The 27,150-nt window shown below is 36.8% G+C and overlaps 2 protein-coding genes across 3 annotated transcripts; one reads left to right on the top strand and one right to left on the bottom strand.

Annotated features, from left to right (window-relative positions):
- Positions 1-317: 317 nt before the first annotated feature.
- Positions 318-12,419, top strand: abcg2d (ATP binding cassette subfamily G member 2 (JR blood group)). Its single transcript, XM_079864718.1, has 16 exons — positions 318-387; positions 923-1,153; positions 2,419-2,478; positions 2,666-2,780; positions 2,939-3,091; positions 4,311-4,468; positions 4,880-5,031; positions 5,194-5,295; positions 5,513-5,763; positions 7,411-7,493; positions 8,945-9,034; positions 9,958-10,082; positions 10,233-10,387; positions 10,466-10,555; positions 10,650-10,735; positions 11,286-12,419. Exons 2-16 carry the CDS (start codon positions 942-944, stop codon positions 11,431-11,433), a joined length of 1,980 nt encoding a protein of 659 aa, XP_079720844.1. The 5' UTR covers positions 318-387; positions 923-941; the 3' UTR covers positions 11,434-12,419.
- pkd2 (polycystic kidney disease 2) lies at positions 12,413-25,977 on the bottom strand. 2 transcript variants are annotated; one of them, XM_079864716.1, is made up of 14 exons: positions 25,126-25,977; positions 23,934-24,047; positions 22,528-22,661; positions 22,181-22,431; positions 21,870-22,094; positions 19,251-19,479; positions 18,974-19,144; positions 18,703-18,884; positions 18,130-18,250; positions 17,193-17,413; positions 16,987-17,104; positions 15,171-15,334; positions 14,930-15,077; positions 12,413-14,300 (listed from the first exon to the last, which is right to left on the bottom strand). In XM_079864716.1, the coding sequence occupies exons 1-14, from the start codon at positions 25,532-25,534 to the stop codon at positions 14,082-14,084; spliced, it is 2,706 nt and encodes a 901-aa protein (XP_079720842.1). In that variant the 5' UTR covers positions 25,535-25,977; the 3' UTR covers positions 12,413-14,081. The 2 variants fall into 2 exon arrangements, with proteins under 2 accessions (XP_079720842.1, XP_079720843.1); XM_079864717.1 differs by having other exon boundaries at positions 15,171-15,331.
- Positions 25,978-27,150: the final 1,173 nt, after the last annotated feature.

Raw genomic sequence — 27,150 nt, 5'->3', positions numbered from 1 at the left:
GGATCCATTAAAAGTAGTGTTGTTGTGCATCACATTTCTCATGGTATTAGGCACCACAATTATTGATTCTTGCTGCTTCTTTTTTTCTAATTGGCTTACTTCTAAAAGCATATATTTTAGTAGGCCTGTGAACTTAAGTTTGAACAAATGTCCTGCTGCAATGTGAATAATTTAACATGTTATATTATTGTGTCCCAGTAAATGTAATACAGGAAAATGTTCAGGTTTAAGCGCTGATGATGCCCGTGACTGAATCCCACCCTCTGCTCCATCTATATAAGATCTCTGCTTCACCGCCTCAAGTCAGATTTGGATTTTTCCCATCGGATACTTAAACAGCTTAAACCCTTTCAGACATCCAGCGGTCACTGCAGCAGCGAGAGGAGGGTAAGCATCTTTCTTTAATGTTTCACTGATGTTATATTAATACTGTAGATTGAAGGCTGCGGATGTTTATGCTACTGTAACCTGTTTGTGCTTATAATATGTAACTGACAAGTGAAAAATTATGCTGATAAAGTGTTACAGCCACATTGTATTAATCAAATATGTATGTTTTTAAATAATGGCTAATTTAATAAAAAGACCAGATATTATATAAAATCGCATATTGATATAAATGATATAGCCATTTCAATTTCATACACGATACATTGGAATATAAGAAATGAAAGCTACATATGGAGAGACCGGGACTGATTGTCTCATAGTTTTATTTCTGAAAGTTTCTCTATAGACATGCCTTAAAGTCTAGGCTACAAAAAAACGTATTGAACATTTAAGCATTATTATTCTGAAAATAGCGTAACAGTAACTCTTAAACTCACTAAATTCTGTTACGAATTTCTGAGGGATAATGTATAGTCCTGATGCTAGATAATGTACACTTCTTCTCTTATTCATATTGTGTTTGTCTTTTTAGGGAGAAAACCTGGCAGAAGATGACTGACAATGTTGTCTTTGAGCATGATCAAATCAGTGAAGAGACGGGCAGAAATGGGATGTCTTTGTCAAAGATCATTGCCATGGGGCCCGTGAAAAAGCAGCATGGAGCCACTGTCAGCTTCCATAGCATCTGTTATAGAGTAGATCAGAAGAGCGGACCCATCTGCAAGAGGACAACAGTCCAGAAAGAGATTCTGGTAGACCTCAAGTGAGTCGATCTCATGCACAGAGAGAGAGAGAGAGGTCATAATAATTCAGATCAGGGCTCATTTAGTCGCTTTAATTTGTTTAAAGATCGTCCTCTGTTGAGTTTTGGCAACATCTTTTTCAGGTTAAGCATTTATTGCATTTATTGTGGTTATTGCATCATAGGAATTTAAAATTCATAAAATTCACAATTTAAAATGGCAATTTAATTTAAATTTAAAAGAACTTCAACATCTTCTATGATGATATAGGAATTTTAAAAGGTTCTCCTATGGCAGGAGTTTTCAAACGAGTGCTGGGGCATCTGAAAAAATTCAGAAAAAAAAAAGATAACTTACTAGTAGTTGTATTATTTCCATTGTTCTGCTTTTGAAACACTGGTTAGAAATCATTAGATGCATTGTGGTTTTTTATGACAGCCTAGTTTATAGTCGTAAGAAATAAAATCTTTCCTTGCCATGTACAGGCATTCTAGAACATCTTGTATTTAATTCATAGCTTGTATATAAATGAATGCATAAATATGAATAAATGCATATATATTTGATTCACAAGGTGATCATCATATTTGGGGGGCCTTAGCATCAAAATGTGTGGGAAAAAAACAAAAAAAAATTTAGTGGCATCATATGGATCTTAACAATTGTTCTCTTACGACAGCGCAGTAACTTTAAACGGTTTTCTCTCTGGCTTCATAAGAACTTCAGTAGATTATCCAATGGCATGAGGCTTTACAAAACCTTTTCACCTTTACATGTGCTGCATTACATGTGTGTTCACCAGAACAATGGATAGCAGAAAACCAGAATGCTTTTCCTTAAAGCATTAAATGAGCTTGACATTTCCCAGAACCAAGTGCATAGCTCCTTTGGACATTCTCTCTATAGAGTTAGTGTCAATTATATGATATTATGAATGGGTTTGTGAGTCTAATCTCTTGATCTCTTGGCTTGCAAACCCACCAGGGTTAAATGCAGTCAAGTGTGATCTTGACCAAATGAAAAACCCGGTTTAACTGCGGGTCTCGGCATCACCATGACCTAGTTTTAACTGTGTTATAGTTTGATAACCATTTAAGATCTCTTAAATGTCAGGAATTGAATGACAATTAGATTCATTGCTTAGATGAGCAGCATTTAGCCGTGATGGCGCTCTACTTCTTTTAGACTAGCGCAACAACATCTGTGCAATAAGTTTTTCCACCGGGCCTGATGAATTCAATAGCAAGTGACATGAACATAATCTCATTTTTATCTCCCTTTTCAGTGGGATCATGAGACCTGGTTTAAATGCTATTTTGGGTCCTACGGGAAGTGGCAAATCTTCGTGAGTACATATTTGACGAATTCGCATCTTAATAAGATATCAGTGCCAAATGGATTCCGGATTGAAGGGGAGATTATTTTTGGTTTAACAAGCTTTTGGAGTATCTTTCCTGACAGTTTCCTCCAGGAATACGGAATCAAATCAATGCCAATGTAACGTTAACATCCTTTTTCTCTCTATCTCTCAGGTTTTTGGATGTACTTGCAGCCAGGAAGGATCCTGCAGGTCTTTCTGGAGAAGTGCTCATCAATGGAGCCCTACAGCCTCCTAATTTCAAATGTCTTTCTGGTTATGTTGTCCAGGTACAATGCATGCATCATATGAGCTCTATATATGAGACTAAAATGAGTCTCTTAAAAGCCTTTTTATGCTTAAATGCTTATAAGGTGTAGGAATGGGATATTGGGATTCAGCATAGAGTTTCCTAGCAATAGCCTACATTATGTGTGTATATGTTAAGGATGACATTGTGATGGGCACTCTAACGGTGAGAGAGAACCTCCGTTTCTCGGCTGCACTGCGTTTGTCTTCCCGAGTCAGTCCGAGGGAGAAGGAGGCGAGAGTTAACCACCTCATCTCAGAGCTGGGCCTCAACAAAGTCGCAGATGCAAAGGTGAAATAGCGTTTCTTGTCCAGGCTTAATTAGCTATGTCAAGTTTACTTGCTTACTCACGTTCTTTAACAAATCCTTCCCTCGTGGGTCAAAATTACCTGAAGCCCTAAAATTATACTTAATTAATTAATTAATTAATTAATTTTATTTTTTGTCCAGATAGCTTAATTTATTTCATTTTGATAATATTTTTTAATGCAATTTTTTTATTTTTTTTTATTTTTTTATTTACCGTTAAATTGCTAGATTTGAACAATACATAATAAATAAATAGTAATTTAAGCTCTTTCCTCACATTCTTTTAACTTAAATTCAAAATAACTCACTATTTCCTGCATAAACCTTTTAATTCAGCTCAAAATATCTTACATTGGGTGTCTTTGCCGACCTCTTGTGGGAAAAAAATTATATAACATGATAGTTCATGACTCTAGGCACTATATGGCCTTATAGCTCTATTTAAAGGGAAATGAGCTGTTCCGGTGGGTCCTAAAGTCAATTCGATTCAGTATGCATTCAGATACACATGTAAACATTATAAAATAATTTTTTGGTTAAGTTTTAGCATTTTTAGTTTGAATTTTGAGCATTTTTAGGTTTTTAAATGTGTACTGAAGCATTCCTCCCATTCCATTCATTCCTATGGGGGTCAAATTGACCCGCGAGGGAAGGATTTGTTACCTTTTTAAATTTCAACCACAAAACTCCTTGAATTCATAAAATAAAAAAGTGTGTATTTGTGGTTCAAGTGCGACAAAAGTCATGTGGTCTTGGACCCCTTGGATGAACACTTAATTTGAAACAACAAACAAATCCCGATCAAAATGACCCAAGGGAAGGATACAAATATGCAAATACTATCAGAAAACTGTTACTTCTTTAAAAGATAAAAATGAACTAATACTAGGTAGTTGAACATATAAAAGTTCTGAAACATTTTTTTATTATCCAACATAAATATTTTTGGTTAAAATTGATATATAGTTGTAATCGAAATTATTTGACCCCCATTGCAAATCAGGTTTATTGGCAAAATTTAAAGGCTTTCAGCTGTTTGCATTGACCAAATCAAACAAAAGTTATTGAAATAGCTCAACACATCAAATTTTTCAAGCGGTTTCCCCAAATTCAACTGAAAATGACTTCTGCAGTCTAACTAATATTCCATGTAGTCTCTACAAAAGATGTAGACCATAAGTGTGCACGTGTGTCTGTATAGGTGGGCACGCAGCTTATCCGAGGGATCTCAGGTGGAGAGAGGAAGAGGACCAGCATTGGGATGGAGCTGATCATAGACCCCTCTGTGCTGTTTCTGGACGAGCCCACCACCGGGTTGGATGCTAGTACAGCTCATTCTGTCCTTCTGCTGCTGAAGAGGCCTGTATATTCAAAACATCCATTCATTGTCATAAAATAAAAAAGTATTCGGTGAAAGAATCCTTTGGTTGCGCTTCTGTGCTTTCAGTGCCCATTTCTGAGATATGCAAGTTATCACATACACTACCATTCAAAAGTTTGGGGTCAGGAAGATTTTGTAATGTTTTTGAAAGAGTCTTTCAAAAATAAAGCTGCATTTATTTGGTCAAAAATACAGAAACGGTAATATTGTGAAATATTATTACAATTTAAAATAACCTTTTTCTATTTGAATATATTTCTTTTCAATGTTGTTTTATATTTTTGATATAAAATAAAATCTTACTGACCCCAAATTTTTGAGCAGTAGTGTAGATATGATCTTAGTGATGTTGTTTTACTGTCTCAACATTGTTGTGTGTTTGTTTTCAGAATGGCCGGTCAGGGACGCACCATCATCATGTCCATTCATCAGCCGAGGTACACCATCTACCGGCTTTTCGACAGCCTCACCCTGCTGGCCAACGGCAAACAAGTCTATCACGGACCCGCTCAAGACGCTCTAGACTACTTCGCCAACATTGGTACGCATTATTTAGCGATACGGAAACCTAAAAAGCTTTTAAATATGCTTAAAAAACTAGGGTTGAAAGAGCTGAACTGTGAGGTGACACTTTCTTCTAAGATACTAACATCTCTACTTGAATGAAACTTAACAGTGTTTTGTTTTTTCAATGATATCTTAGGATATGCATGTGAAGCTCATAATAACCCAGCTGATTTCTTCTTGGACGTCATTAATGGGAGCTCCGCAGCGGTCAACGTGACAAAGATTCATAATAATGGAGGTACTTTGGTTATACTTCTATTTAAATGGAGTCAGATTCGCTTGTTGAGTGATATATCATATAAAAAAAATCCCAAAAATGCCAATATGAGGTTTTCCTCATTTTTCTTTCAAGTTAATAGCCATTTACACTCAACTACCACTGGTTTTGTATTAGTGGTGCATTGTGATCACTTACATGAACTTGCATTATACACCATGTGTGATATCATTGACAGATTTGGAGTTTGAAGTGGCTGCCGGTAGCCAGCAGTGTATTGAGGATCAGCTGGTGGACAAGTACAGAAACTGCAGTTACGCACGGGTCATCAAAGCCGAGCTGGAACGCATCACCCGGGTCAAAGACAGCAACATCAGAGCCAAATGTCACACCATCACCTACAACAGCTCTTTCTTCCAGCAGCTCCACTGGGTGTTATGGAGAACCTTCTGGAATCTAATGCTGAACCCACAGACTTCAGTAGCGCAGGTACCGCTGTGATCTTGTGGATTTATAGATTTGACGTCTGTCTGTTAATCTATTGCTGTTTTCTAAACTATTTAAACGTTTTATTTATAATAATTATATTAAATGTATCACCCCAAAACCTAAAAATAAAATAAGAAATTCTACAAATACAAAATAATAATTATGTAGTAAAATAACTTTATTTAAAAATTAAATAAATATTTAAATATGTATTAATTAGTGTGTGTGTTTGTGCGTGTTTATATTATGTATGTTATTATTTACATAAATCAAATCAAAATCAAATAATTTTTTTATTTATAAATATATTAAATGTATCACCCCCAAACCAAAGAATAAGATAAGGAATAAATAATAAATTATTAAAATAATTTTATATAATTTATATTATAGTAAAGCGAATCTTATAAGTATTACTATTGAAAATGTAACTCTCTGGAGGCATGAGAATTTAATTCTCATAAAAAATGAAGCGAAATCTTCTCATAAATTCTCAAGAATTCTCATAAAGCTAAATCTTTTTAATGGGTCTAAAATAGGCTTTATTTTTTATGCAAAACATAATCTCATTTCTTCTATGTAACCTGAGCATGTTTTCATGAGATCTGAGCATTCAGATTACACTAAACAGAGATTTGTTGCCCCAACAGTTTAGATCCAGATTTTCCTCAAAAGAGAATTTATGGAGACTTTAGATGCTCATTATCCACCAAATGCCATCAGAGGAGGCCTCGATCTAGTCATTATTAACAGCTGATTGCTCCCAGAGGCTTTCGGCTTAATCCTCGAGGTCAGAGCTAAGCGGATTTGGTGACTGTTGTGACCCCGGTCTCGCCCTCCTCGTAGATCTGAAGTGATATCATTTCTGGCAATGCAGTGTGGATAACTTTTGACAAGCATAACAGAATAGTGTCTACCAGACCATCACCTGACTGGAGTTAACATAAAGACCGAAGGCTCTGCTGTATTTGCTTAGCCTTTTACCCTGGGAACGACCTTCACACTGCAGACACTCATAAGCTGTCAAGAGATTATTGTCAAACTCACTCTTTCTGCCTATTACCTTTATCCAGTAAATTATGCTAAGATGTTTTGAGCGGTGCTAATTAGCACGTTGCCTTGCGCTTACTATATTCTGGGTGGTTGATGCATTGTTGCTAAATGGTTTCTAGGATGTTTTGGGTGGTTCAAGTCAAAAGCCATCAAGCGGAATTTGATTTGCCACTAGTTATTTCCTATACAACTTTTGTTCACAGATTTCTCCAATTACATTCAAAATGATATCTGGTAACACTTTACAATAAGGTTCATTAGTTAACATGAACTAAGAATGAACAATATTTCTACAGCATTAATTAATCTTAGTTAATATTACTTTCAACATTTACTAATATATTATTAAAATCAAAGACATGAACATGAACACAATGAACAGCTGGATTTTTATGAAGTAACATTAACAAATTTTAATAAATACTGTAACAAATGTGTTGTTCATTGTTAGTTAATATACATACTAATGAACCTTATTGTAAAGTGTTACCTAATATCGTAATGAAAGCATGTTCAATTGTCATCAATACTGAAATCATTCGTGCCAGTTTTAGAGAGCACTGCTTGAGTTATGAAGGTTATTATTTTTCGCAGTTGGCAGTGACGACCCTCATGGCTGCTATCATTGGTGCGATCTTCTACGGAGTCAAAGACGACCAGAGTGGCGTACAAAACAGGCGAGTTTAACTTCTCTCCTGTGTGGCATTAAGCACCTTTATTTTAATGCCTTTCTAGAAAGCATTGTGCACGTATATAAAGCTTTCACTCTTGTTCGCGGTGGGCAAAGATCACAAATCACGAGCTGAGAGTAAAACGTGTGATATTATTCTTTAGAATGGAGTCAGATGATTGATACAATTCTGCAAAATTAAAATACTCTAAAGAACAAAATACTTGCGCATAATACTTTGACTACTGAAAAAATAACAAATAGTGAAATTTGCTTATTTTTTTATTTTTGAAAGGTTTAATACATTTAACATCTGTTAAACTAAGTAAAATCTACACTGTTTTTAGTAAATTAATCAGCAGTTGTGTGCAGTCAAATCATTTAATTGCATCTAACATAATCATTTAAGTAAATCTAACTTATTTGAAGTAATGCATACACATAAATTCATAAGTAAATGTGAAGTGATCATTTTGTGAAAAATTCATTAAAAGCTTTGAATAAATCTACTAATTTAAAGTGGCTATATTAAAGGGATAGTTCGGCCAAAAATGATATTTAACCCATGATTTACTCACCCTCAAGCCGTTCGAGATGCATATGTCAATCATTTTTCAGATGAACACATTTTCAGTTATTTTAGAAAATGTCTTAGATCTTTCAGTGGTTATAATGTGAAGCTATGGGGTCCACCTCCTTCAAGTCCCAAAATGTGCATGCATCCTTCACAAAAGTAATCCATCCGGCTCCAGGGGGATAAACGAAGGCCTTCTGAGGGTAATCCGTGCGGTTTTGTCGTAAAAATATACATATTTAAAACTTTATAAACGAAAATAACTGGCTTCCGGTAGCGGTCGACGCGCGTTCACGGAGATGGATGCTGGCGTATGACGTAGCGTAGGAAGCGTCGTGACGTAGAACGAACGTAGAGTTTTGTTTTGCTCTGCTCTCTGGCTGCGCTGTCACGTTCGTTCGACGTCACGACGCTTCCTACGCGACCTTCTACGTCATACGGCCTTCGTTTATCCCCCTGGAGCCGGATGGATTACTTTTGTGAAGGATGCATGCACATTTTGGGACTTGAAGAAGGTGGACCCCATAACTTCACATTATAACCACTGAAAGATCTAAGACATTTTCTAAAATAACTGAAAATGTGTTCGTCTGAAAAATGATTGACATATGCATCTCGAACGGCTTGAGGGTGAGTAAATCATGGGTTAAATAAAAATTTTGGCCGAACTATCCCTTTAAAATGGCAGGTTTTTTTTTCTTCCTTTTTTTTCTTCAAACGCCAATTTGTCAAAAAAGAAATTAGTTACTAAGTAGTACGTACTAAGTTTATAAAAAAATGTTTTTTTTTTTAGAAAAGGCATGCAGCTTTCCACTGAGTAAAATACATGTTCTCACTTTTTTTTTTTTTGTAGTTCCATGCAAATGTTACAATTTTCTTTTCAGGTTTGGTGTTTTGTTCTTCATCACAACGAATCAGTGTTTCAGCACACTCTCCGCAGCCGAGCTCTTCATCGCGGAGCGCAAACTGTTTATGTATGTACTTCAGCCGTTTTGCCAATTATTATTTTTAACTATTTTTTTAATATAATTGTCATTTATTTATTTTATGATAAAAAATCATATATATATATATATATATATATATATATATATATATATATATATATATATATATATATATATATATATATATATATATATATATATATATATATTTTTTTTTTTTTATTATATTATTTTAATTATAATAAAATTAAATAAATACAATTATAAGATAAGAAATTATAAGAAAAATAAATAGAAACATGAAATGGTGTACGAAATCTTAAAAATATACTTAAAATATAAATTTTTAATTATATAAGATTTAATTTATTATAATCCTATATTATAATTGTATTTTTTTATTTTATTATAATTAAAATATAATTAAATAAATTATAAATATATAATGAAACATTTATATTTTAAGTTATTTAAGATTTCATACACTATTTTCATGTTTCTATATGTATTATTAATTATTTTATATTAATATTGTAATTTATTTATTTTATGATAATTAAAATAATATTAGAAAAAAGAATAATTAAATTAATATTTTAAGTATATATTTATTCATCATTTCATGTTTCTATATTTATTATTAATCATTTATATTATAATTGTAATTTATGTATTTTATGATAATTAAAATATAATTTAAAATATGAAAAATATATATTTAAAAAGTATAATTAACAATTATAATTAAGTATATATTTTTAAGATTTCACGCATCATTAGATGATTCTATATTTCTAATTGTATTTTTTATAATGAACATTATTTCTGTACTGAACCTCTGCGCTCATTCCGTGTAAACGCAGCTTTATGTGGTGTATATGCAGGCTCAGGTGCGTCTTCTGTGACTCCTCCGCTCTGTAAAGTAGCATGTTCTGTTTCTCTTTTTGCAGTCATGAATACACAAGTGGATATTACAGAGTGTCCGTCTACTTCCTGTCTAAGATCCTGTCTGACATCATCACTCAGCGCACGATCCCTACCATACTCTTCACCTGCGTTATTTACTTCATGATCGGTAAACACTGTACACCATTAAACCCTAAAGAGGCAGCACACGATTTTCTGTAAACGTATAACCCACAGTATCTACATTTAGCCTACGAATTAGGGAAAATCATATAGTATCAAATTGTTTTAACATGTTGAAAATTTCTTTGTTTTGCAGGGCTAAAACCCACAGCGCCAGCGTTCTTCATCTTCATGCTGACAGTGATTCTGGTGGCTTGTACGGCGGCGGCCATGGCCATGGCCATCTCAGCCGACCAATCAGTGGTGGCGGTGGCCAACATCTTCATGACCATCAGCTTCATCTTCATGATGGTATGTACGTATTGCAGAACAAGCGCTTTAACTGCAGAGAAGGCCTGTTCTTTTTTCTGTAACTGAATGTGTGTCCAGATCTTCTCTGGTCTGCTGGTTAACCTGAAGAGCATCATGGGCTGGCTGTCCTGGTTGAAGTATCTCAGCATCCCTCGCTATGGGCTTGAGGTATGAACTTTCACTCTCTACATCTGAGCGACCGAAAGACTTGCTGTTTGAGGTGCTGATATTTTTGTGATGGTTGGTCTAATCATTTGAACAGGCATTGGAGATAAATGAGTTTTTGGGGCTGAAATTTTGTGGAAATATCTCTGCTGTGATGAGCGGCCCTGCAACAGACAGCATCATGTATGTACAAATATATCTTATATATATTTTTATATGTGTGGTAAATAGTCTCTACAGGTGTAGAATTGTGTATATTGTGCCAGTTTATCTTATATAAAACAATATTGTTAAATGCTAAACCGCAAGTAAATGCAAGTAGGTTCCTGAATTGGACATTTATAATTTTTTACTTTCTATTTATTAAAAAAATATATCATGGTTTCCACAAAAATATTAAGCAGCACAACTGTTTTCAACATTGATAATAATCAGCAATGTTTCTTGACCATCAAATCAGCATATTAGCTTTCTGAAGGATCATGTGACACTGAAAATTCAGCTTTACATCACAGGAATAAATTACAATTTAATATATTACAATAGAAAACAGTTATTTAAAATTGTAATAATATTTCACAATATTACTGTTTTTACTGGTCAAATAATTGTAGCCTTGGTAAACATAAGAGACTTTTTTCAAAATCATTTAATGAATGGTACCTTTTGAATGGTAGTGTATATGTGTATTTTGTAATGTTATACTACATATTCTGTGCATTATATTTTACAGCTGCACAGGAGAACAGCACCTGACGTTCCAGGGAATCGATTACTCATCCTGGGGTTTATGGCAGAACCACGTCGCACTTACAGTCATGACTTTGATCTTTCTCATCATCGCTTACATCAAGCTCAGATTCATTCATAAGTTCTCATAAATGTTCTGATTTGTGTTAAATGTCAGCTTTATCGTATAATATCATTTCATCCTTCTTTACAGTAAAGGATGTACGTAGATGTGATTCTTTCAATGCTGATTTCATCCCAAATTCAAGATTGTAAAGGTAATCAGGGTTTGATAGTCAACATGAGATCAAAACTGGCCCTATTTACTCTCCCTAATACACATGACTGGTTTTACTATGAACAATTGTAATGGATATTATATTTCCAGTCTGATCAACATGTCCCCTTCTTAAATCCCCAACTATATAAGCGTCCACACCAATGCATAATATCGTTCAGTTTATGATAAGCATGCACTTCAGATTTGTAGTCTGCCACTTTAAATGCTAAAGCTCTTAAAAGCAGGATGGATTCTGATTGGCTGTCAGTGTTTTTATAGTTTATCAGCTGGAAAAAAAACATGATTCCATTTCCAACGATATCATTTCTCTGAGCCATTATTATTATAGTTGTGTGAACTCTGCTATTCTTTTATATTTAGAATGATTTGTAAAACCATATCGTTACAGTTGGTGTGAACGAGCCTTTGGAGAAGTAAAATGGGCTGTAATAAATCTAAACATTATTATTATTATAGTACAATTAGCTAGAGATCTTAATGAGAATCTTTTGTAAACCTATATGATTCTTAAACTTAAATATTTTGTCATAATCCCCCCCCTCCATCCTTTGAATAATGAATAATTTGAACCCCTATGTTACAAACAGGACTAGGGTTGTGCACAGGCCTGGTACGGCTCGCTCCTTCATAATAATTGGTTTTAATGAGTTGTAATCCACCGCAAGCAGACATCAGTGAGATTACTGAAGCGCTAAAACCACAGACGAAAGCTAGCAAACTCTTTCATTGATAACTACACAATATCCCTTTATTGTACAGGTCTTACAGTCGAGGGCATTATGACTGGGATCAAGCCACACGTGCTTCGTGAACAAATAATGAGCACATGATGAGTTTCAATGGTTTTTATTTCAAATGTCGTATTGAACTGTAAATAATGTATATGTAAAAATCGGAGAGTACCATAGTTACAGAGGTTATTGCACAAACTGAAAAATGTACCAAAAATTAATTAAAGCTGCAGTCCGTAACTTTTTTTTGTGTTCAAAATTTATAATAATGAGCGAGTACATCATGAATCCATGTTTTTGTCTAATCTTGAATCACTACGGTACATCTATAATAAGTGTTTATATTCTGATCTGTTCATCGACGCATGCAGTTCTGTTTATTAACCACTAGAGCGCCAAAAGTTACGGACTGCATCTTTAAGATCTTTGATGTTTTTATTAGGCTTAAAGGAGAAGTGTGTAATTTCTGCTTCTCTAGCGGCACCAAACGGTGAATAGTTTGAGCAGCCCAACTAGGCCCCAACATAACAAATTTGGCTGTATATTCACACAGTGTGTTTGAAAACTGCTAGTTGTGCAGAAACTATATACTTTACCTTTAGGAAAAGCTTTGTAAATCCTATCTTAAGACAAATACGCATGGGTTTCCCATGAAATCAGATGCACTCCAAAATCGAAGTTTGTTTCAAATTACAAAAAGTATCAAAATGATTTAAGTTTCATAATTATTAAAAATAAATGTATAAATGATTAACAAAACATGCCACACTTGTATTAAATCAAGACAAGAACTATAAAATATGCAAAGCAAACCTTAAACTTGAGTGAAATTGCACCAAAGTTGATATATACTGTATAAAGCCATATGTGACCACCTTCATTTTTTGAAAAATGTGAATGTTTACTTTTCACACATTTTTGTGTTTATGAATAGCTATTTTCACACATTTCTTCTGATTATATATAGAATGATATTGGTCCTTGCTGAACATTATTTCCTTCATTACATTCATCATTGTAAGCTTTCCAACTGGCTTCTTCATTACTGTTGAAACTGGACTTAAATACTGTAGGTTAGTGAAAGCTTAATGAATAACTAAGTATATACTGCATTTATTTGTAAGCAGCGCATTCAATCATAGCAGGATTCAGTACAAAAAAAAAAAAAAAGTGATTTACAATATACTTAAGTTTTTCTGAGCCATTTCTACAATGACTTGTCAAGTTCCCCACTAGTGTCTTGAACACAATTTTGAATAGTGTATATATTGTATTATGAACGTTTTATCATTTGATACTTGCTGCTTTCATGGATGTGGTTTATAATGTTATGAAAATGGTTCAAGAACTTTTTGGGTAGATAGTATAATTATAGCTAGGATTGCTTGAAAATACGGGAAAGCAAAATGCACATCAAATTCCAAATACATATTAATACATGTTAATATGAGTAAACTAAAGCTAAGCTGCCACTGACTGACCTTAAAATCGAATTTGCTTTATTAGAACATCCAAAAAAATCTCTTTTCAATAAGTAATAGTGAAACTGTTTTAGAACTTCAAATTTATCTTATTTTTTTGCATTATAAAGCACTGTAAAGCCCCAATTAACTTTAATATAAAGAAACACAAATAAATAGCTTTGTGCAGGACTATTTAACAGCTGTGGCTTTAATACTTAAGTAGATTTTGCCCAGTGCACTGCACCAAATTGTGAAACAATGAAATTCATGATCTGTAGGAATGTTTTTTTTACAACCAAACCCCTTTAAATGTGGGCGGCCGCACCATCCGGGCCCTCATTGGACAGCGAGGAGGGTGAGCGGGAACTGCGTGGGCGGAGCTGAGCGGACGGGATGATGGGAGTGCCCTGATGGTGGCTCACCTGTGACATCGTGTCATCAGACTCCCAGCGCTCCAGTTCGTCTCTCACCAGCCGGTCCATTTGCTCTCGGTGCAGCTCTGGATCTCGCCCCATTCTTTCGTCCTGAGGGCACAAGTTTGTGTCAGAATGTACACTAAAATTATTTGCAAGAACCAGTTGACAAAAAAATGACAAAGGGGCCATTCACACAAAACGCGTTTTTGCTTTGAAAAAAAAAAAACGAGTCTAGCGCGTTTTCAAAAAAACTGTTAAAAAAACGTGTTCTGTGTGGACCAGCCCAAAGGCATTTTTGGGAGGCATAAGCACGCTCCAGGTAAAAAAAGTTGTCTCAATGTCCTAACAAGTTTTCAGCAACAAATAATTAAAAGCGAAAAGTGCTGCCCAACGTCACACATATATATTGTATATAATGTATTTGTATTTATATTTAGTACTTAATGATACTGAAAAGTATAAAAAATCATTTTTTTTGTTATTTATTAACTAAACTTTAAAGTATGGAATAATTACTTTTTTTATGCATTTATTTGATCAAAAATACAGTAAAAACTAATATTGCAACGATATTAGTATTAACGATATTAATATTAAACGACAATCTCCGATATTTTGAATTTGGACTGCAGTACCTATTTCCACCACTAGCTGTCCTTCTTACAGACTGCACCTTTAATGTTATAATGCTAATGTGCAAACATTTTTGAAAGGTTTTAAACTGTTTTTATCATCACCTCCATGACTCCATCCAGAATCCGTCCAAGCACATCTCTCCTCTTCATCTTGGCTCTCTCCATAGCCTCTAACTTCACGATAACGGCGTCAATCTTTGACACGATGCTGCCGATCGAGTGCTCCATGCGGTCCACTCGACGCACAAGCCTGATGGGCCACATCAAGCACAAAATACTTTTCAATCAGAGGTCAAACATTGGATATTGTGAAAGCGTAATACCAGCGACAGGTAATGTTTACACTTGGAACTCCTCGTATGACACGCCTCCTGAGCTGCTGCCACGGCGACGAGAGCTGTGTCCACTGTCCTCATCATCGTCCTCCTCGGAGTCGTCATGGCTACGAGAGAAGCTCCGCCCACTCACTGGCCTGGGCAGCGAACTGTGCTCCAGATCCAAGTCCTCCTGGCGAGTGTTCAACAGATACTAAACATCTGCTCCAGTGTCGTTTAGTGTGTTCACACTTGGCATGTTTGGTTGGATTAAAACGAACTCAGATGCGACTGCTCTGTTAATGCGGTTCATTTGAATCATTGAAGTGTGAACGCTGCCATCTGAACCCTAGCGCATCAAACAAGCGGACCGAAAAACGCAGAAAAGATGAGTCTCTGTCTGCTTCCAAACCAACTTTGGTGCGGTTTAACTGAAATATGAACGCAACACGGACCAAAGACATGTAAACCAACCAAAAACGGGACATGATGTAAAAAGATGAGACTTTAAAAAGGACAGAATGCTCAAGCACACCTGTTTTTTCTCGTCATAGTCACGATGTTACTCATCACAGTTCGGTACAGGCGTCAGAACCGCGACTCCTCACAGCAGATCTTCGTTTGTGTGTCCTGCCGCTGTTTTGACTCCTTTACACATTTTATAAGCTCTTCAAAGTTCTCAGCTGGTCAAAATACCATCATATGTATCTACGCACATACAACGAGCGCATCTATCCCAGAACTGTAAGTTCCATCATGAAATATACATAATAAAAGGCGACCAATCAGGTTGTGAACATATCCCTATGCCTTTAGGTTCGGTATCTTTAGATTCGGTGTTGAAATGTCAATGTGAACGCTAAACGGACCAGTAATAAAAGCTTTTTCTCTCTCTTTGGTCCAGCCCAAGCGAACCAAACTACAAGTGTGAACACACCCTTAATGATTTGGTTCTTTATGTAAAATGTTTTAATAGTGGTCTTGGGTTTTTTTGAGCATTTCTGTGGCTCAAACAGTAGAGCATGGCACTAACAACGCCAAGGTCATGGGTTTGATTCCCAAGGAATGCATGAACTAATGAGATGAATGCAATGTAAGCGACTACCAAATGCAAATATAAACTGTTTTCTTTAGTCCATTTAGGGTGTGTTCAGACTAGTAGTTCAGTTCGTTTGGTCCAAAAAAAAAACAAAAAAATGAAACAAACCTAAAGGCATAGGGATGCATTCACAACCTGATTGGTCAGCTTTTATGATGTATTTTTCGTGACAGAACTTACCGAACATCCAAAACAATGCTGTGTGCTGGGATAAACGCACTCGTTGTATGTGCGTAGCTATTTTGGCCAGCTGAGGACTTGTGAAGAGCTTATCAAATGTATAAAGGAGTTAAAACAGTGGCAGGAATCCCTCCGTCACACACACAAACACAGATCTACTGCGGGGAGACGCGGTTCTGACGCCTGTACCGAACTGTGATGGGCAACACATTGCGACTATGACGAGAAAAAACAGGTGTGCTGGAGCATTCTGTCCTTTCTAGAGTCGCATCTTGTGACATCATGTCCTGTTTTTGGTCCGTGTTGCGTTCATGTTTCATTTGAACCGCACCAGAGTTGGTTTGGAAGCGGATTGAGACTCATCTTTTCAGCGTTTTCGGTCCGCTTGTTCGATGCGCCAGGGTTCAGATGGCAGCGCTCACACTTATTCAAATGAACCACACTAACAGAGCAATCGCACCAGGGTTCGTTTTAATCCAACCAAACATGCCAAGTGTGAACACACCCTTAAATGAAGTGACGTTACAAAACTGTGTAACATCCTTCAGCATTAGTTTTTCACTCACTCTCTCTTTCTCCAGGTCATCTCTCATCTGCTGGTGCTCGTGTTCAGTCAGTTCCTGATCTCCATCAAGGTCATACTTGGCAAAAATGGCTTCAATCTCAGCATCTGAATGGCCCTTTCTGTGTACAAACACACATAAAACAATTCGCATTGATCGTTGCGTCCATCTTGCATTTGTATAATTTAGCGTAGATAAATGTTTCTCACCCTCTGAGGTCTTGCCGGAGCTCATCGAAGCTGAGTTTGCCCGTAGCTTGGTGTAAGCTGTCTGGGATGTCATTGATGGAAGTCTTCTTCAGCTTGAGTTTTACCATTGCCCTGTTATAGCCCTTCTTGATAAGGTCTGTGATCTCCATCTCTGACCTCTGCTGGGCCATGTCAGCTTTCACCTCAGAGTACGTGTCATTGATGATGGCCAAGAACATATTCTGAACAAAGCAAAATGCACCAGTCATACATGAGCATTCCTTTTATACATTTGATTTATTTTATTTTCAAGCGATTTCTTTTAGCTAAAACAGTAGAGCGTGGCACTTGAAATGTCAAGGTCATGGGTTTGATTTCCAGGGAAAGCAAAAGCTTGTCAAATGTAAAGGCCTCGATATAGTTCAAGCGAAATTGAAGAACGAACTGGTGTGATGTCATTTCCAACAAAATCAGGTCGAAACAAAGTTTGTTTGGAATTATTCTCGGGAGTTCGATACAAAGAACAACGAACTTCACTGAGTATATTGGGGCCTTAAAGGGATAGTTCACCCAAAAATAAAAATTCTGTCATCATTTACTCACTCTCATGTTGTTCCAAACCTGTATGAGTTTCTTTGTTCTGTTGAACACAAAAGATTATATTTTAAAGAATGTTCGTAACCACACTGTATTTTTTTCCTACTATGGAAGTCAATGGGTATCATCAACTGTTTGATCAACAACATTCTTAAAAATATCTTGTTTTGTGTTGACAAAAGTGATGACAAAATTTTCATTTTTGGGTAAACTATCACTTTAAACCTTCAATGTGAGAGGAGAGAGGGGAATTGGATCGGCAAAGGACATCAAGACGAGACTTATTTAAATGATTTGAATCCTATTTTAATTCAAGGTATATTTCATGTCGTTTATGTCAAGTTCCTCTTGCTGTGTTTACCAGCAAAATCATGAAGATGAAGAACACGAAGGTGGTGAAGTAAATGGGTCCCAACACGCTGTCGGCCTCCTCGATTTCCGAGAAGTCAAAATCACCCAGAATGATCCGGAACTGCGTGAAACTGTGAGCAACAGAAACCACCAACATTAGCAATATTCATAATGTATCACAATCTATTTAGAAAAAAAGTCAAACTAAATAAAATACATTTATTATTAAATGAATATTAGTTTTGAAATTATATATATATATATATATATATATATATATATATATATATATATATTGTGATATGGATTTTCGGAAAAAGAAAAAATGTGGGGAGGGGACTAGTTTCTAAGTTTCACTTGATTCAAAATTACGAGGTCAAAAACATACATGGATGTATTGTTCACAATAAGATCTATAACATGCATTTAGAAAATAGTGTGAATTTTCATTTCATGCCAACTTCAGCTAAACGCGTATGAAATTTTTCTAAATAGCTGACATGTTTTTGTGAATTATTGCATTTTATTGTTTATATAATAATATATTCTGAGTATAGGTTATTTAGATGCATCCAAAACTCACATGCAGGCCTGAAAGGTGCTGAAGTCGTTGACTTGAGTTCCAAAAACTAAATACGCCAGCTGCGCGTAGGCCAAGAACACGATGAAAAACATGATAGCGAAGCCCATCAGGTCCTTGGCGCAGCGTGACATGGTGGTGGACAGCTGATTCATGGTCTTGTTGAAATTAATAAACTTAAAAAGCTGTGGGAGAATCAAGATGGTTGTATTTTGAGGAAACAACAACACTAAAAGATCGTTTCGGCACGACAAATGTTGAGGTGACACCTCACCTTCACCCATGAGAGGAAGACAATGACGGCAGCCAGGTTGTTGAAGTGAACCTGAAGGCGAGCGAGCGGCTCAAAGTTGGGGTACGTGCTGTGGTTCTCCAGCAGGAAGTGAAGTCTGTGACTGACCGCTGATGTTCTACAGATGTTCATAATGATGGCTGGAACACTGAGCTGTGATGGTGATGAAGAAGATAAACCAAAGTCTCATACTCAAAAGCACAAAATACACTTGCTAGAGTAAGATATACATATTCAGCGACTAAAATATGTGGCCTACTGTAACAATGAGAACATCCAAGCAGTTCCACAGGCTCTTGAAGTAACGCAAACGATGCAGGCGGATCTCTAGAACTTCTTCCACCAGGTAATACAGCACAAAGAGGCAGAAGGCCACTTCACACATGCCCACAAAGTAGTCCCAGCTGGACACGTAGCGGATTAGACGCACCGTCTGGAACTGCCAGGAGGTCACGGCGCCCCCTGTGGCTGGAAACTCTGCTAGCAACCTACAGTAAAGCAGCAGGTGACAGATCTTTGAGGCAAGGTGGTATGTATATTGAGTTCATTACCACGGTTTATTAATTTGTTCCCTCATTTTAGTTAAATCATGGCCAGGATTTAACTGAATAAAGTAGTTTGAGGCCACAATTTACCAAAAACGAGGGAAGCAATTAATAAGTCTTATGAACAAATTCTTCAAGTCATTTAAATTATATATGTTTAAAAAATGCAAGACAGAAGACCAATCACAGTTAAAGGACAAGTTCGGTATTTTACACTTAAAGCCCTGTTTTCAGATCGTTTCTGATGAAATAGAACAGTTAAGATTGAAATTTGGACACATGCTGCTGGCCCGAGAATTTTCGGTTTCTGTGGTAGCACCCCCCTCCCCCCCCCCCCACACCTACACAATGGCTGCATAGGTGCACAGAACAATCCTTCCTAAAACGCATTAAACTTTCGTTTACAAAGACGTGAAACTCACCGAGTGGTCAGGGGTGTTCACTGATATGCTCACACAAAAATCGCTGCAAAAGATGCTTTCCAACAGGTGTTTTACCATTCGTTGTAAAACTGTGGACCTATTTTTCCAAACGCCTCACACCCGTAGATTCTTCAGTTGAGAGCTTGAATAATAGACACTCCAGCCCAGTTGGTGGCGGAGTAATACCGTACCTCACAGCACATCCAATACAAGTCAATGGAGTTGGACAAAAACTACGATAAAACCTGTTGGAAAGCATCTTTTGCAGCGATTTTTGTGTGAGCATATCAGTGAACACCCCTGACCACTCGGTGAGTTTCACGTCTTTGTAAACGAAAGTTTAATGCGTTTTATGAAGGATTGTTCCAGTGCACCTATGCAACCATTGTGGAGGTGGGGGGGGGGGGGGGGTGCTACCACAGAAACCGAAAATTCTCGGGCCAGCAGCATGTGTCCAAATTTCAATCTTAACCGTTCTATTTCATCAGAAACGATCTGAAAACAGGGCTTTAAAGGGATAGTTCACTTTGAAATTAAATTTTGGTATGTTTTAGTTTACCTCAAGGGCATCCAAGATGTAGGTGTCTTTTTTTCCGCAGTAGTTTCAGTTTTGATATTTTTAGGTCAAACCGTTCTTGTCTGTCAGTCATTTAATGCAGGTCTATGGTCACGGTCTCAAAGAGCATGCACAGAGTCCAAATTAAAACAATTCCCCATCGTCCAAATTGATGGCCTAAGACACGAAACGAGTGGTTTGTGTGAGAAAACGAACAGTATTTATATCGTTTTTACCTCTTATACACAGCCACGTCCAAGTGATCTGAGGGTGCGCGCGCATCCTGGTGTGTGACATGTACGCAGACTGGTGCATAGATATATACACTAGATGTCGCTTTAAAGACATTCGTTCCAGTGAACTGCCGTAGACAAGGCGACATCTAGTGTATATATCTATGCACCAGTCTGCGCACACGTCACACAGCAGGATGCGCGCGCGCCCTCAGATCACTTGAACGTGGCTATGTATAAGAGGTAAAAACGATATAAATACTGTTCGTTTTCTCACACAAACCACTCGTTTCGTGTCTTAGGCCATCAATGTGTACTTACGATGGGGAATTGTTTAATTTGGACGATGGGGAATTGTTTTAATTTGGACTCTGTGCATGCTCTTTGAGACAGTGACCATAGACCTGCATTAAATGACTGACAGACAAGAAGGGTTTGACCTAAAAATATCAAAACTGAAACTACTGCGGAAAAAAGACACCTACATCTTGGATGCCCTTGAGGTAAGCTAAAACATACCAAAATTTTATTTCAAAGTGAACTATCCCTTTAAGTGTAAAATACCGAACTTGTCCTTTAAGTATGCAAATTACACCACTGCGAATGCTAAACTTTTATCTTAATTTTTTTTTTAAATAGTTTAAATGGAGTCTACATGTTAAATGTAGAGCAAGAATGCTAAAGCTATGTTATTTTTTATTAAATAAAATATATTTGCCATATTTTATTAATATATATGCAATATTTATTGCATAAAATTACTATTTAAATTAAGTTCTTCATTTAGATAAATAACATTATTTTATAAAATAAAATGTATTTGCTATATTTTAATAATATTTAGGCCTATGTAATATTTTATTATAAAAAATAGTCATTTAAATTGTATATATTTAAGTTAAGTAGATGCACGCAAGAAGACCAATCACAAGTCGGTATGCAAATTAGTCAATAGATGATTTTCAAAATGTCTTTTTTTTTTTTTTTAAAGTGCAAGTTAACAAAAAATGTAATAGTTTAAATAGAGTATGTACAGTAATGTTACTGGTTTGGGAAAAATAAATTGGAAAAATTAGAATAAAACTAAATGAGCGTTAAATCCCATGCACTTCAGTCCATTACCTGACAATACAAAACAGGTTAACGTTGCCATTGTAGACGGAGAAGTCCAGGAACACAGCTCTAGTGCCACGGTCCAACCAGAGGTTGTTTTTTAACTCTTGCAGCTGATTGGCCGACTTCTCTCGAGTGCGTGAAAGGTCCTGGTAGTAACCTCCACCATCATAAGTCGACACCTGACCCCAGTAGCTGCTCTCACCCAGACTGCTCTCCTCTGAGTACCTCCACCTGACAGATAAACAGCATGAGAAACCTGTTCAAGACCAAAGATCAAAAAAATATTCAAAATGAGCTATCCGTGTATTTTTACATACGCTGTGCCATTCTTCGGTCCGAATGGTGCCTTGTCCTCATTGGCAGGAGAATAGACATTGTAGCAGTCGTAAACCTCATCCCGCAGGTCTTCGTGGACAGAACAGGACTCATTGCGCACTTTGAGTTGCCGGAGACGTGGGACTCCCAACAGGAGGTTCTCGTAGTAGATCAGACTCTGGTTTTCTGGGAGGCTCTTGTTGTTGTACCAGACCTCCCAGTACATGCCATTAAGAAAAGGGCCTTCTGTGAACTACAGATAATGTTTTCATTAAGGTCTGTGATGCAGTTGGAACTAATCTGCATTTTCGTTTTTATAAAAGAGCATTAAAGTCAGAGGAATAATTACTTTCCAGAAGTCTTCCATGGTAGAAAGAGTCTTGAAGGTCGTTGGTTCTCCACTTGTCAGCGGTGTATCCACGAAAAGTTGGGACATGACTTTGGTGTAGTAGTACATGTTGGTGCTCACCATTCCGTAGGTTACTAAAACAAATATAAAGACATATCGATAGTGTGTTTATTTGAAGGTGAATTTATTTTTCCATGTCCTCCTCCTGCTACAGCAAGTTGAGCTGGAAAGAGATTGATGGATCTGGAAAGAGATTGACAGATCTGGAAAGAGATTGACGGATCTGGAAAGAGATAGACAGATCTGGAAAGAGATTGACGGATCTGGAAAGAGATTGACGGATCTGGAAAGAGATTGACGGATCTGGAAAGAGATTGATGGATCTGGAAAGAGATAGACAGATCTGGAAAGAGATTGATGGATCTGGAAAGAGACTGATGGATCTGGAAAGAGATTGACGGATCTGGAAAGAGAGTGACGGATCTGGAAAGAGATTGATGGATCTGGAAAGAGATTGACGGATCTGGAAAGAGAGTGACGGATCTGGAAAGAGATTGACGGATCTGGAAAGAGATTGACGATCTGGAAAGAGATTGACGGATCTGGAAAGAGACTGATGGATCTGGAAAGAGATTGACGGATCTGGAAAGAGACTGATGGATCTGGAAAGAGATTGACGGATCTGGAAAGAGATTGACGGATCTGGAAAGAGATTGACGGATCTGGCAAGAGATTGACAGATCTGGAAAGAGATTGATGGATCTGGAAAGAGATTGATGGATCTGGCAAGAGATTGACAGATCTGGAAAGAGATTGATGGATCTGGAAAGAGATTGATGGATCTGGAAAGAGATTGGCTTTTGGGGGAGATAAACCCATAAAAGGCATACTCATAGTAGTCAATGAACAATAAACTGGTTAAAGAGAATTTATATTTACTTAAAAAATCTAACATACTTCACCTTTAAACGTAATCTTTAAAACTATGGAGCCCCTAAAGGGACACTGTGATACACGTAAAATGTAAATGCATTGAGTCAAAAAGGGAATGACTGCTGTGGTAATTTTGAGGAATTAAAGTGCCTGTTATTCCAGAAAGAAAGACTGCCAGAGCTGGAGCAGACCAGGGAAACGGATAATTTTAGAAATATTTTTCCATTATGACATCTGATTCTCTATGCTAAATGGCAATTCATTTTGTTCTGTTCAAAAGAAAATAAATCTTTATACTTTTTAAATTTCATTAAGTTTTATGCTCGATTAAACTGACTCTTCATCTGAGAAATATTTCCACGGCCTGTTACTCTAGCATGTAAGAAAAGGCAATGTAAAAGCATTAAAAACATTAATGCAACAAGGTGTGTATTGACATATTTAAGCATGAAACTGTCCAGAATTCAACCTACATATGCAGAGGGTGACCAGAAAGAGGATGTAGGTGATCATTTCTCGTAGGACGGTTTTCAGATACATCTCTCTGTTACTGTTGCTCTCGCCCAAAAGACGAGTGTCCCACAGCACTGAAATAGAGAATGAAATGAAGAAATATCAATTTTCCATCAATGCACAAAAAACCTTTACCAAGTTAATTAGTGAATTCTCACTTATTTTCATTCTTAATTATTTTTAGTTTTAGCTATTTCTTTTCTTTTTAATGATTTTTACCCTTGACTTATAAAGATCGAGGTACTTTTTGAAAATGTAATATTATGTACCACTTTGTCTTGTCTTTTTTTTTTTTTTTTCATTCTCTTCTGCTCACCAAGTCTGCTTTTATTCCATCAACAATACATGGAAATATTATTACAATTATTATTTTTTTATTAAATATAATTATTATTTCAGCATTATTACTCCAGTCTTCAGTCACATGATCCTTCAGAAATCATTCTAATATACTGATTTGATGCTCAAGAAACATTTCTTATTATTATCAATGTTGAAAGCAGTTGTGATACTTGCCAACCATGATACCCTGAATAGAAAGTTGAAAGGAAAACATTTTTTAGGAATTAAATTAAAAAAAAAAATTACATTGTAAATGTATTTACTGTCACTTTTTATCAATCCAATGCACACTTGCTTAATAAAAGGGATTCATTTATTTAAAAAAAAAAAAGTATATAAAGTTAGCAAATTACAAATACTGCACATTAACAAACCCCGGTCCTTACAGGCACCTAAATGTCATACTTAGATTTTACTTGAGAGACATTATTTTGGCCCATTTATGAACTTTATAAAAAAGTATGACCCAGCCGAGTAAGGCTATTAGAAGATTTGGTAACACTTTAGTTTAGGGTTCAATTCTCACTATTGACTAGTTGTTTATTAGCATGCATATTACTAGGATATTTGCTGTTTATAAAGCACATATTAATGCCTTATTCTGCATTTCTACATCCCTTAATCTTACCTAAACTTAACTACTACCTTTCTAGGTATTTATAAGCAGTAATTGAGAGTTTACTGAGGCAAAAGACGAAGTGAATAGTTAGATAATAGTGAGAACTAGACCCAAGCTAAAGTGTGACATAGGTTTTATTATATTTTCATTATATTGAAACATACATAAGTAAGTTCAAGCTAAAGTTTCACCTCTCATTTTCTCGAGTATCCTCTTGCCACAGCTGCGGTGTTCTTGTGCCGGTGGAGTTGGATACAGTCCTCTGTTGATCCGCGCACTGATGCCGGAGAAGCTCCCGGGTCTGCCGCTGCTGCTGCTGCTGCTGCTGGACGCCGTGGACACGGACCTCCGACCCGGGCTCGCCGGAGGCCAGTCCGCTTCCATCATCCCCTCCTCCGGTTCGAAGCCTGGGTTATCCCGGCTCCACGCCTGTCTGGAGCTGGAGGCGGGTGGAGAGGGGGTCTCATCGGGCACTCCGAGGCCCACTTCAAGTTCTTCATGATGCATTCTTTCCATCTCGATCCCTTCATGACGCGGGGATGTTGCGGGAGATGCCGCCTGGTTCTGCGGTGCTTGAGGACGGACGCGACTGGAGCTCATTGTGTCATTTACAGTAACCGAATATAAACAAACGTCCTCATTTCAGTAACTCTGGATGATTGCGACGCTGCTTAGGAAAGGCGCAACGGGACGCCACGAACTCGTATTCAGAAAATCTCAGATTTAAAGTTCTTCAAGTCGAAGTTATTGACGAGTTATTGTTTAAGCTTTTTAAAAACTCTAAATTCACTATTACGATGGTATGCAACAGAAATAAGTTACGTAAGAAAATTCGACTGAAAACTTCATACTACAACCAAGGATTTTGTCTGAAAAAACAGATCCTTTATAAAATAAGAATAGTTTACTTGCATGTTTCACTCTGAAATAATTTTGAGTGGCTTCAGTCCAGATTTTGTGAGAGTGGGGGAAAGCAGTTTTCCAGTCCACACTCAGCCATCTTTGTTCCCAGTTGTTCCCAGACTAGAGGAATCCAGTTACACACTGACATCAACCTCTGGAAACTTCAACATTTCCCAGCTCCTCCCTTTCTGTCCACCTCTTTCACTGACACTCACACAATCATTTAAACGTTCGTTTAATAAAAAGATAAAACAATTGTAAGTGGTTTACAATTCTTAACAGTAATTTATAAAGTGGTAACATTTTTAAAAAAAATATTAACCATACATATTCAGTCTAAAAAAAGTGACTTCATTTGTTTCAATTGGTTTAAAACTACTTGAATTCACAGACAGTTTGCATTTCACACTCCATTGTTGTTATTGTTTGCAAAGTTGCCAGGCAACAAGACGCCGCCCCCCTCCAGGATTGGATGTGGAAGGATGAGTCACCGTTTGATGAACCAATCAAGAGATCAAACCAAAACACACTCTCTGTCTGATCCAAGGGGGTAATGTTTCAGAAAAAACTGAAGCTTCCCTGGGGGCCGCCATTGATTAGCAGACCCTCACCTGCTGTTAGCATCCCATTGACTCCCATTCATTTTGGCGTCACTTTGACAGCGAATAACTTTACATCTGAGGCGTTTAAAGACTCCATTTGTCCATTATTTATTTCTAAAGAAACACGAAAATGTATAAAAGGCTACATTACCTTGTATCTTACGTTATGGCCCCGTAGAAGCAGTTTTTGTAAGGCTAACGATTGCGTCATAACCTGCGACTCTCTGTCGCACAGTAGAGAAATTACCGTATGGACAGGAGGAGAAGCTCGCGGGCAATCGGTGGGACATGGAGGCAAAATGACAAAATAATTAATCAGAATACTTAGCAAAAGTTGCTCCTGCTCCTAGCTCATGGACACATCCTACTCACACTCTCCGTCTTTGCAAGTTTCGGAAGGGAATGATTCAGATTTCTCTTGGCACAGCTACTAGAAGACAGACAGGTTGCTCACGTCACATCCACGTCGTTACAAATTTGCGGGGACCAATCACAAACTGGCTTATCCAACTGGCGCGCTATTGGCGGGTTTAATCCATTTAATACATTAATCCATGATATAGCCAGACTAGTGCTTTAGGGGAAACCCTGCTATATTGGCATTGATGGTTCTATGAAGAACCATTAAAGTGGCAGGTCACCCAAAAATTTTAATTCTAGTTGCGTCCCAAAGTACACAAGTGGTGGACAAAGTACACAAGTGGTGGACAA

This window comes from Squalius cephalus (genome assembly GCF_949319135.1).
Source record: "Squalius cephalus genome assembly, chromosome: 2".
Lineage (NCBI taxonomy): Eukaryota > Metazoa > Chordata > Actinopteri > Cypriniformes > Leuciscidae > Squalius > Squalius cephalus.
Note: the sequence above shows the minus strand (reverse complement) of the source record. Positions and strands in the feature narration are given on the sequence as shown.

Coding starts and splice junctions, on each gene's coding strand:
- abcg2d (XM_079864718.1), top strand. CDS start 942: ATGACTGACAATGTTGTCTTTGAGCATGATCAAATCAGTGAAGAGACG. Junction 5,296..5,512: donor AAAGATTCATAATAATGGAG/GTACTTTGGTTA, acceptor TATCATTGACAG/ATTTGGAGTTTGAAGTGGCT. Junction 10,388..10,465: donor TCAGCTTCATCTTCATGATG/GTATGTACGTAT, acceptor ATGTGTGTCCAG/ATCTTCTCTGGTCTGCTGGT.
- pkd2 (XM_079864716.1), bottom strand. CDS start 25,534: ATGAGCTCCAGTCGCGTCCGTCCTCAAGCACCGCAGAACCAGGCGGCA. Junction 19,145..19,250: donor TGGATGTTCTCATTGTTACA/GTAGGCCACATA, acceptor TCACCATCACAG/CTCAGTGTTCCAGCCATCAT. Junction 18,251..18,702: donor AGCACCTTTCAGGCCTGCAT/GTGAGTTTTGGA, acceptor TGTTGCTCACAG/TTTCACGCAGTTCCGGATCA.